Source organism: Pecten maximus, chromosome 3 (assembly GCF_902652985.1).
Source record: "Pecten maximus chromosome 3, xPecMax1.1, whole genome shotgun sequence".
Taxonomy (NCBI): domain Eukaryota; kingdom Metazoa; phylum Mollusca; class Bivalvia; order Pectinida; family Pectinidae; genus Pecten; species Pecten maximus.
Window position 1 is genome coordinate 43,373,101 of NC_047017.1, and position 12,791 is coordinate 43,385,891.

Sequence of the window (12,791 nt, forward strand, 5' to 3'; positions counted from 1 at the left end):
AGCGTGAAATTAAATGGGTGTAATGAACCGAAAGTTTTAAGTAAATAGGAAAACATTTACGGAAACTAATATTTGTTGAGTTAGCTAAGCTGTTTTACAATATGAACCGGTAGGGAAATAAAGAAATTTCAATGAAAGTACATACATTTGTAAATCTATAAAAATTTGAAAAATATAAATTCAACACGACAAATGTTGTGTTTTGCTTACGTTTTCAGGCCTAAATATATACAGAAATGATAATAATCAAATTTGAAAACTCTGACGAAAAATGGCATTAATGCAAATTTGAAAAAGAGTATACATACCATTTGTTCTTTAGATGTCAATACACTAAGATTACTTTGAAATCTGTATAAACTATAATAAAGGATACTGTACCAGGTGATACCACGGAAATACTCAATAAAGAGGAAAATGTAACTCTGGCTATCTAGGAGAAAATATTTCACCATTCTAGTAAATACTGTCATTTTTATCGTTAAATGGATAATATTGAAAGGAAGAAATGACATAAAACATAACAACAAACAAGCAAACAGTCACAAAACTACAATTTAGGAGGCAACTAAAAATGTGCTTTGGTTTTCGATGTAATAATAAAGATCTGAAGGTATCAATACTTTTGGCTCTCAGCATCACTGGCAAGTCCCATAATAACGAGAGGACTGCATTATTCAGTTTAATTCATTTTGTCTCTACTATATCTTACCTAATTATGAAATAGGGTTTAAATATATTTTGTACAATTCTAGAGACCTTTAATACTCCCGAGTAATTGGATTTGCTTTAGCGTTGGGTACATACGTCAGACAATACAGCAAAGAAAAGGTGATGTCCTCCTCCATGAGAATGTTCACCAATGATTGTCTTTTATAAGGTTGTAGGTAGGTCATGGCGCAAATGATGTTGTTTGATAATGTGCTAGACTATTCACATCAACATTCAACGAAGCGGGCGTTCAATGTCCTTGTGGGGTGAAATCAGGATGTTGATAGGGATCTTGATGTAGTGCGATAACATCTCTCGATTACTGCTGTATTTACTGTCATGTCCGGGAATGTTATAAAATGTGCCTTCGAATGAGCGAAATCTTTGTGAGATCTTAATTTATGTACAAATTCTAGTTTATATAGTAAACTTTAGTTTGCAATATTCGCTCCATGAAACAGGACTGCCGGAATGTTTATAGCTTTTGATTGAAATGAATCCTACTTGGCAAACTCCTGACTGGTAATTGGTGGATTTCAGTTTGACACTTACCGCTAGGTGTCTAATCAGTGCGCTAAGTAATAATGCTTTGATACACGTGTTAAACACATATATTACATTCCTGTGGGCGAATTATTGTTATTTTTGTATCCAAATGAATGTTTCCTTTACTTCCCTCGAGTTTGGCAATATAGCTTACTGTGACTGTTCTATCTTTACAAAAGTGATTGTAACAGCTCTGTACTTTCTATTGTGAATGTGTCAAGATGAATTAAAGTGTTGGAAAATATTCGTTGTAAAGTGATTTATATATCAAATTCTATTAACTGAGAAACTTCCATTTCGATTATACGTAACTACATCATGCTCGAGTTATTTTGGTTTCTCCTGTTTTCTTTTGTATGACTGTTCTCTTCTTCAAAAGTTGATAACGACATCATTACCCGCCGGTTTGTTGACTTTTTCATTTTCAGTGATGATTGTGTTTTACATGTGATATCCATCATCAAAGTGTCCATTTTGAGAATGACACGGTCTTGAATGTGGCCAACTGCGTACTCTCCTGCACACCAGTTTACCTCTGTGCTGTATGACATTGACTCTATGATGTACCACATATACCGCGGCCATTGACTCTATGACGTACTACAGATGCCGCAGCAATGGACTGTATGGCGTTCTACAGATGCCGCGGCCATTGAATCTATAACATAGTACAGATGCCGCGGCCATGGACTCGATGACATACTACTGATGTCGCGGCCATTAGGTCTATGGCTACTACAGATGCCGCGACCATTGACTCTATGACAACTACAGATACCGCGGCCATTGCCTCTATGAGTACTACAGATGCCGCGGCCATGGACTCTATGACTACTACTGATGCCGCGACCATTGACTCTATGACAACTACAGATACCGCGACCATTGCCTCTATGACAACTACAGATACCGCGGCCATTGCCTCTATGAGTACTACAGATGTCGCGGCCATGGACTATATGACTACTACAGATGCCGCGACCATTGACTCTATGACAACTACAGATACCGCGGCCATTGCCTCTATGAGTACTACAGATGCCGCGGCCATGGACTCTATGACTACTACAGATGCCGCGGCCATTGAATGTATAACATAGTACAGATGCCGCGGCCGTTGACTCTATGACGTAGTACAAATGCCGCGGCCATGGACTATATGACTACTACAGATGCCGCGGCCATTGACTTTATGACGTAGTACAGATGCCGCGGCCATGGACTCTATGACGTACTACAGATGCCGCGGCCATTGACTATATGACTACTACAGATGCCGCGGCCATTGACTCTATGACGTAGTACAAATTTTCTCTACCGTTCTCTTCACCTTCCTATAATGGTATATAATGGTTAACTTCTTTTCTTTTAGATTGATATGTATATCCTGTTGTTTGGATCGTAAGCATGCGAAGGATTTGTCTCATTGTTCCCTTCAAGAAGGTATTGTTTCCCAATGTTGTAAGCTGGTCGTCACATATTAAAGGACAAGCTTTATGGTGTTTACCTCTTTCAAAAATAATTTATTAAGATTGGTTCGTTATCTTTTGTTATGACACCTTAAAGATAGCCATATTGAATTTATTTCCATTCTTTATCAGATAAAAGTTTTCATGTTTTCCCTTATGTAATAGCACCGATTCACGTGGTGGAAATGATATCTACATTGTCAGATTTGTTCATTGTGGTACTCGTAAGATATCAACAATGCATATTTGAGTCTGTCTTCGACAACATATTTTTGCAGATACCTCAACGGCAAATGTCCTCCTAATGCTGTAATCTAGCAATGCTCTGTTTGGTAGCATGTTCCTAAATATAAGCTATCGGTGAGTACGTTCTATCCACGATATAGATAGATTGTAGTTTTACATAAAATGTATTGCGAGTAAATCGTAGATATAGAATTGTGTATTTATTCAGAAATTAAATGCATCTCTGATAAAAGAGATCGGTCTATACAGTGCAAGGGTTTGGAAAAATGCCTGTCATTTCCAATATTGTCTCACATCAACATAGTAATGACTAGGCCTGACATCTTTTGTGACACAGTATTCTCGGCGCATACAACATGTTTTCAAAAGCATGTCCAGGGTAAATTGACTAGCCATATTTAGCTAGGGATGCATTGTAGCATTGTCAATACACTTAATAATCATTTTTGATGAGTTTGCTATCTTTTCATCAATACGCTAATGGAATGTATTAAAATTAATTCCACTACACTGAATACATAAAACGTTTAAAAAGGTTCGTTGAAAAAAATAAACATGATTATTAACAACAAGTTGATTGACTGACCAGCTTAAAATAATAAGTTTCCGTTGTAAAAAGCGCTGTTTGAATTAGTCTGAACCAGGAGTAATATTGCGCAGTATAAAACATTGGACAAACAATAGCCAGCCTGCTCAGAGAATATATTTGTGTTATGCTTTTATTTGTTTACTTGGAAATCAAAGCAAATACTTTTTTATCAGAAAACTTAGAAAACTGATATTTTGACAAGTTTTAAAATCAATATGTGGAGGACTTAATCAAACAGAGACAGCCATTTTGTTGTGCCATTTACAATTCCTGACGCCTCATAATTTTACATATTATGACCTCACAATTAACCAACAACCAATTAAAAAAATTCCTGGATATATTGCAATATTCACATAAGCAAATATATTACACAGGGGAATTCATTGGATAACACGCTGATAATGTAACAAAAGGGGTTAGGTTCGGATTAGTGTCAATTAATGGCGAGATAAGCATGATATTTTGCGTTAAAGATTGCATATAATATGTTATTTAAACAATCAGATTTTGGGTGTTTGAAGAAATTTTACTTGTTAAAGAGATTGAGAGTCATGTGGTGTTGATAGGTTATGTTAGGGTTACTTAATGCGGTTCGGTAGCGTTTTTTATGATAAAATTCTTTGATATAAAAATCTATCAGATCTATACAAGGTCAATGCTATCTAGTTTTCAGGTATTTCTTCAACTTTTTAACTGATTTTTTAAAATCTGATACCAATTTAGCGGAAAATACAAAAGCTATAATTCAACAAAAAGATAGCTCCCCTTTCTCCTAATTGAATCCCACATATTAAACCACACAAAATCTTATTTTATAGCTCCTGAAGTGCAGATACCTAAATGTGTCTTTTGGCCGAAATCTTGTACTACTTACTTCGGAGTCGCACAACGACACAAATTGACACCCTTTCTTCAATCCAAACTGCTTTGTTTAAAGCTATTGTTTATCAATCAGGGCTATTTTTTTGGTTTGGTGTTTGTAAGTAAACAAAATTATAATATTATACATGTATACAAGTATTAACCTCGTGGTTGGTTACCTAGGGGATTGTTTGTTGACATATATCAGCTTTTTATACCAAGTCAATACTTCAATCATAACAACTTTATTGAATTCGATGCAACTATATTGCCATGTATATGCAAATGGTTCCTCTTGTCGAGAAGGAAATAGATATTGAGCCAATTTTACAAGGTTCGGTAAGGGCATCTACTGCTTTGTACTTCTCTGGTCCTAGTGGGCTATATGGGTCGGACATAAGCCTGTGTTATCAGGGAGTGGGGATCACGCACAGTAATATGCGGGGAGAGTGGAAACAGATGACACTTTTGCATGCCTGAAGAGTTCCACTATGACACGAGTCATCGTGCGTTGTTGGAACATCAGCCATCTTTGTAAATAATCTCCAGTATGATATATATGTTGTTGTCAGTGTACAATGTATTTCACTGACATTCGTCGCTGTAGAGGTAATAACACAGTACGGGAGACTAGTTGTTCGTCCGATAGTAGAGAATTCTGAAATAATGGTATTAGAATGACCGTATTACATCATATTTAGGCTCATTGTCAACGGTGACCCAATCTAACGATAGTTCTAGGTCTCAAGTTCCAACACTATCGATCTAAAGAAAGGTCAATCGTGAACTTTGTGCTAGTGTGAAATTGTGGCTTGTATGTGAGTGCGCATATGGTGAACTACTATAATGCATATGCTTAATTTAGTTAGAACTATGCGATTCACTAAATGAAATAACTAGAAATATGTTATGGCAGATCACATAAAAAATATTTAATTAAAACATGCATGTGATCACTTTAGCAAATTATGCAAGAAAGATTTGAAATATCAGTTACAAAATGAATTACATATAAACTGTCTATGTATAATTAATATCATTTGTGAATTCACTCTTTACATAATCAAATTACCGCTTCACTAGGTTGGTAGGCCTTCTCTCTGTGTGTCGTCCGGAATGTACCCGATGTAGTCGTACCTCTTGGCACTGATGTAATAACGAGTTAGTGGAGCCCTCCCTGTGACGGAATATCACACAGCTCACTAATTAGATCCCCACCAGATCCACGAGTGTAGCTGTCACTTGGCCACGCCCACTCATCTCCATTGGCTCGTGCTGATGTTTCCGGTGCTATTTGTTTTCATTATCGACTAGGATTTCAGCGACCACGTGCGTGTTTATTTACAACGATCCAACACTATGTTAGTGTTTAGTGATGTTATGCCTTCGACTTTTAACACACCGTCTACAACTCTGCCATCTGAGTGATCGACTAAATGACACCCCTCTATCTGTAGTTCGATGCGTCAGTCCTTATCTCGTTGTGTCAGCGCTTGATTGCGGAACCTGATTATCCCTGCTCCATCGACATCTCTCTCTCGACAGCGTTTACACTACACACGTGCTGAATGCATATTTGTTACGACATCAATTTACACGTGCTTTTGATGAACTCTACATGCAAGGTTAAGGTAATTGACATTGCTGTTTTTTATACGAATGATGATAAAGGTCTCGGACTGATGTATGTATAAAACATATGGTTCCTGTAGTGTACGTTTCACGATTCATATGACTTACAGATGAGTGACTTTTGGTTAGCATTCGAACTGTTTAGTGTTGATTCAAGCGTCGGCCGTGCTTCACAATAAATACGTTTGGACAATGGATTATTAAGATGATCCCCCAAAGTGTTGCTGTATAGATTGTACTTTCTGATGTGTTGACTGTTACTAAAGACATACTGTTTCTTTAAAAAATCGCATTATGGGTAACCAAGCTTTGAACTGTCCCTCAGCTGCTACTGGGGACACTCAACTGAACACCTACCTGACACCCCGCCAAATTCATCTCGTACAGGACACCTGGGACATCATTAAGGATGACCTGTCCAAACTTGGTGTTATCGTCTTCCTCAGGTATGTATGCTAACTTGTCATTCAAGCTTTACCCACAGAACACAAAAGGCGTCTTCAGCAAAAAATGATGTGTACACTTTTTTAATCTGATCTCGTTAATTATATTAATTTTCACGGGGATACTTGCTTTATTTTATTGGAAGTATTCAAATGAAATTTATGCTTCGTTTAAAGTTGATGAAGTATTAATAGTGCATCACACATCCTCTACGTGCCAATGTAATTAAACGTTTTAGTACTTAATAAACTTATCAGCTAGGTAGGTATAGCTTACTTTACCACCTTAACTCTCAAGAGTAGTACTACACACAATGTACCGTATGCCACTATTTCCGCCTACTGAAGATATTTTCATAAGATATTTATATAAATGTATATTTATCTACCAAGTCGATTTCTCTCCCGATCCTTCCGTATACTGTTTACCTTTGTAATGGAAGCCCGCCATGTCTTTGCTTTTCCCTCCCGGCGGAGGGGCAGGTGGACCGACACTCTACAATAACACACAGCCGCCGTAATAATACACAGACTACCATTATCAGGGTATCAGACGTCTTCACTCCCCGTCAGGTTCGGTTGAATTAGTACATCATAAACGTATACACACGTTTTATTCATTTGAGATGGAAGCGGGTTTATTACTAGTCAAAAGATGCCACCAATTGTTTCTTACAAAATGATAAAACGCCACTAATTGAAAAGTATATATATACAACGTTACGATGCTACAGGTTGTTGAACTTCAGAAAGTCCTTTTTATCAATACTGTTATAAGATAAGAGGTGACAAAACGTGAAGATTGTACTATATAATGGTACGTGTTCTGAGTTTTGTGTGGCAAATGGACCTGCTTTCGCTCTTACGTAGACACTTCTGTGTGTATCAGTAAAGAGAGGACATATGTTTACGGGGGTGTTGAAGTGGAACTTAAACACAATATCAACTCATCCCTATTTGGCAATAAATCCGAAATAAAACTTTAACCTTTTCTAGTATAAATGAACGAAGTATTTCATCTTGATATTTACTAAACTGTTTAGTGGTACCGCTGATCCAGCGATGTACTCGTACATTACGCTTATAACGTTTGCAAAAATAATGCTGATATGAAGCTTAAAAATACCCGTGTTTCCGCTAACCCTACTAACCCTACATTTTCATTCTTATGATGAGGGCTTTTTTTGTTTGTTTGTTTGTTTGTTTTTTCTGTCATTTTCAAGGAAAGACTATTAAAGTCAAGAAAACTGTTAAAAAATAAAACACAATCTAAATATAACCTATTTTTCTTGCATGTTAGTGGAAACACATGTGTTATTTTTAGGTATAATTACACGTACTGTAGTTAGAGATATGTTTGGTTTTGTAATGTTTAAGTTACGTACTTTTTCTCTTTGGAATCATTAAAGAAGCCACAGGGTACCATCCCCGGTATATCCCCCCCCCCCCCCCCCCCCCCCGATGTGTATCTGTAGAGAAGTATCATAAATTATTTACCACAAAATTTGGAAATTATACACTCTTTTGTTTTACACTGCTTCAGACAATACTCGACACTTCACAGTTTTACATACATGCGCTAGAAAACATTTTACATACATGCGCTAGAAAACATTTTACTATATTGTACAGACGAGTCTAAATAAACCAGACCTTTACACTTATACACAAATACTAGACTTTCTATAGTTTAGCATTGGTACAGAAACCACTAGACCTTCTACAGTTTTACACTTATACAGAAACCACAAGACCTTCTTCAGTTTTATACTTATACAGAAACAACTAGAACTTAAATATATTTATACTTATACAGAAACCACTAGACCTTCTACAGTTTTACACTTCTACAGAAACCACAAGACCTACAGTTTTACACTTAAACAAAAACCACAAGACCTTCTACAGTTTTACACTTATACAGAAACCACAAGACCTTCTACAGTTTTACACTTATACAGAAACCACAAGACCTTCTACAGTTTTACACTTGTACAAAAACCACAAGACCTTCTACAGTTTTACACTTGTACAAAAACCACAAGACCTTCAGCAGTTTTACACTTGTACAAAAACCGCAGGGCTTTCTACAGTTTTTCACTAAATACAGAAACTACTAAATCTTTTACAGTTTTACACTTATACAGAAACCATTAGCAATGTGTTATTGAACAGTGTGATAAATCTATAGAGAAATGTGTTATTGAACAGTGTGATAAATCTAAAGAGAAATGTATTAATGAACTGTGCGATTAATCTATATTGCGGTGTTTTATTAAGATATGTGATAAATCTTTAGTACAATGTGTAATTGAACAGTGTGATACATATATATAGCGGTATGTTATAAAAACAGTGTGAAGCATCTATAAAGCGGTGTTTTATTGAACAGTGTGATGAATTCTATAGAACGCTACTTTATTGAACAGTGTTTTAAATCTATAGAACGGTGTGATAAATCTATACAGTGGTGTGTTATTGAACAGTGTGATACATTTGATACTTTTGTGTTACATTGTATTGAACAGTGTGATAAATCAAAAGATCGGTGTGTTATTGAACAGTGTGATATATCTAAAGAGCGGTGTGGTATTGAACAGTGTGATACATCTAAAGAGCGGTGTGTTATTGAACAGTGTGGTACATTTTATACTTTTGTGTTACATTGTATTGAACAGTGTGATACATCTTCTAGAGCGGTGTGATATATCTAAAGGACGGTGTGTGTTGAACGGTGTTATACATCTTTAAAGCAGTGATGAATTGAACAGTGTGATACATCTACAGAGCGGTGTCTTATTGAACAGTATGATACATCTACAGAGCGGTGTGATATATCTAAAAAAAACAGTGTGTTGTTGAACGGTGTTATACATCTTTAAAGCATTGAGGTATTGAATAGTGTGATACATATAAAGAGCGGTGTGTTATTGAACAGTGTGATACATCTAAAGATCGGTGTGGTATTGAACAGTGTGATAGATCTACAGAGCGGTGTGGTATTGAACAGTGTGATACGTTTATAGAGCTGTGTGGTATTGAACAGTGTGATACATCTATAGAGCGGTGTGTTATTGAACAGTGTGATGAATTTAAAGTACAATGTGTTATTGAACAGTGTGATAGATCTACAGAGCGGTGTGGTATTGAACAGTGTGATACATCTATAGAGCGGTGTGTTATTGAACAGTATGATAGATCTACAGAGCTGTGTGCTATTGAACAGTATGATAGATCTATAGAGCTGTGTCGTATTGAACAGTGTGATACATCTATAGAGCGGTGTGCTATTGAACAGTGTGATACATATACAGAGCTGTGTGCTATTGAACAGTGTGATACGTTTATAGAGCTGTGTGCTATTGAACAGTATGATAGATCTACAGAGCTGTGTCGTATTGAATAGTGAGACACATCTATAGAGCTGTGTGGTATTGAATAGTGTGATACGTTTATAGAGCTGTGTGTTATTGAACAGTATGATAGATCCACAGAGCGGTGTCGTATTGAACAGTGTGATACATTTATAAAGCGGTGTGTTATTGAACGCTGTGAAACATCTATAGAGCGGTGTGTTATTGAACAATGTTAAACATCTATAGAGCGATGTGTTATTGAACAGTGCTATATATCTATAAATTTGTGCGTTATTGAACAGTGTGATCAATCTTTAAAGCGTTCATGCATTGAACAACGAGAGAAATCTACATATTCTGTGTGCTATTAAACCTGCGATAAATTCATAAAGCGTTGTGGTATTGAATATTTTGCTCTGAGGGAGGCTGTGGGCAGAGGTCGTTCTTAGGAAGTTCTGCCGGGTTCTATCGATTGTTATTTGGAATTGTCCATATGGAAATTGTAGAGTTCATAATTTCTTAAAGCGATGTCAGCTTTGGTTTATTTCCTGGTCAAGATCTGTCATATCTAGATACACTTGCTCGCGGTCTATCCCCTTGAGCTATACTTCTGTCTGTTGCCACTTACTCTCTAGAATCAGCATGTAAAGTTCTTACTCATATTGCTACGAGTCAGATAATACGCGTACATATCGAACATGTACGTCGTTCAAATCAATCAAGACTCGAAAAACACTATGTTTGAATAAAATGACTAATAAATAGTACTTGTTACTTTTGTTTGAGATTTGTGTCATCGTCTTCGTAGACGTACACGTATATGTGTATCCTTACTGCCTATACGCTTTTTCGATGTTTCATTTATGCTGCCGAGTGCTGGCATCTGAATGTTCATAGATAGATAGACAACCATGTATATGTAGAACGCACTTGTGCCTTTTTCAAGAGCGGTACTTCGTTCAGAAAGAGCGGTATATTCCGTACAGATCACAATGGTATTGCCTGCTGCATACGATGACTGATTACACTGGCTTTTGTGACTATTGTACTTATGACTCCGTAGTATAGGCCAGTGATGTGTACAGTGTTACTCCATAATGCCTCGATAAAATGCTGCACATTGTACAGAAATCTTGATCCTTGTCACTTCAGTAATGGTGAACTAGAACAAATTGTACAGATGCCGCTGGGAAGACGTGTATGGTAATATCATATAGTTTACCAATGACAATAACCTGATCAGGCATTCGATAAGGATCATACAGCCCCAGGCCACGATGTAGAAACGTTCTATAAACGATTAGGATAGCAATGTAAAACGACACTTCGGTCATAGAGTTAAATATTGCTTCTAAATGTAACCTCATATAAAGTTGCTCCCGAGACTGTAAAGCAATCTCGACCGACTATTAACCTTACGTGTGTGTCACACGCCTGATACAGACTTCTTCCCCTAGTTACACAAAGAAGGATGGCCTAACAATCCTTGTACCCTTAATGGGTACATTATAATACACTGGACCATAAATCAGAACTATTGGGACACCATCCCTGCACTGAGGAGAGGATTGGCGTCAAAACTGTAAACAAGAAAGTAATTCCTGTATAAAACGAATCGATGATTATTCGTTGCAGCAGATGTTTTGATTGTTTTCACCAATATAAATTTTGAAATCACTCTATCCATCGAGTGTACCTGATCGCCAGACAGACTTCATGTTTTCAGAGCTGCTATACTGCTGTGAGGCAATGTAAAATGGATTACTTGATACTTGATATGATTCTCAAAAAAGTGAATGTTAAAACGAAACTGAATTATAATAATAATTTACTGCAGGTTTACCTGATAGGAAGACCAATCTGTGATCATCTAACGCTGGAAAATGTTTTGTGATTTTCTGATAGTTTTCTCTGGTGACATATAGCATTAGCTTGTGACATATGTGCACATTTCTGGTAGAAATGGCACCAATGGTAGGAATTCATTTGGCAGTTTATTCAAATAGATGGGATACCTCAGATGATATTGAAATAACTAAAATCATCATTAATGTCATCACAACGCGTCGTTTTATTTTTTATTTAACATGCGATACATTTCAAGTAATTTCATTGATTTGCATAAAATCATGTATAAACACAATGGGCACGATTGACTAGATATTGAATCATTAAGCATACAGTATATATCTACATTATAATTAAGACGTGAACATGATTGAAATGATGTTGAAATGCAGTGACTGTAATAATTTATTGATGCTTCATTGTAGTGACAACTATGATATCACATCTAATCCAATGCTTAATGATAAGGCATACACTTGCAAACATGTTTAATTATAAAACATACAAAATATACAATATACTCGTGGGTACACAAACCAGTTATCCGAACTTAACGGGTACAAGAAATTACACACGCAATGACGTCTAGTTGAAATCTAGGGCATGTCGAGTTCACTACATGAGGTGGCCACAACAGATACAAATTAGCATAAAACATGTCAAGCTTGATATCGCGCAAAGGAATACCACACGTCTCATTGAAATCAAGATGATGTGGATAAAACTTATCAGTATCTTCATCAACTTATATCCCTGGTAATCTTGTGCCTTTCCGTCTGCGATAGACCTTTATCTGGAAAATCGTTATATATGGAAGAAACCATTGTTTTACCATTTAATATATCATGTTAACAGTAATAAGTATACGTTATTTTATAGAAACAAATAACTTGCGACAAAGAAAAATCATCATGACGATATCAAACAAAGAAAGGACAGAAAAAAGTCCGTCTGCCACAATCAGAAATCAATATATATCAGCATTTGTTCAGCCAGTCGGAGGCCCTATGATGCTTGTCATATCAGGCACACTGTATTTTGGCAAATCCAAGTCATAATGATGGGGTCTGTAAAAGTGAGCATGTCA

General features: G+C 36.5%; 1 protein-coding gene across 1 annotated transcript in view; it reads left to right on the forward strand.

Moving 5' to 3' along the window:
• Window positions 1-5,775: 5,775 nt before the first annotated feature.
• The window catches only part of LOC117324285 (neuroglobin-like), a 91,864-nt gene continuing 84,848 nt past the window's right edge, over window positions 5,776-12,791 (forward strand). The window contains exon 1 of the mRNA XM_033880066.1: window positions 5,776-6,503. Coding sequence (XP_033735957.1) covers window positions 6,352-6,503 — 152 coding nt within the window. The 5' untranslated portion in view covers window positions 5,776-6,351. The remainder of the gene's footprint in view (window positions 6,504-12,791) is intronic.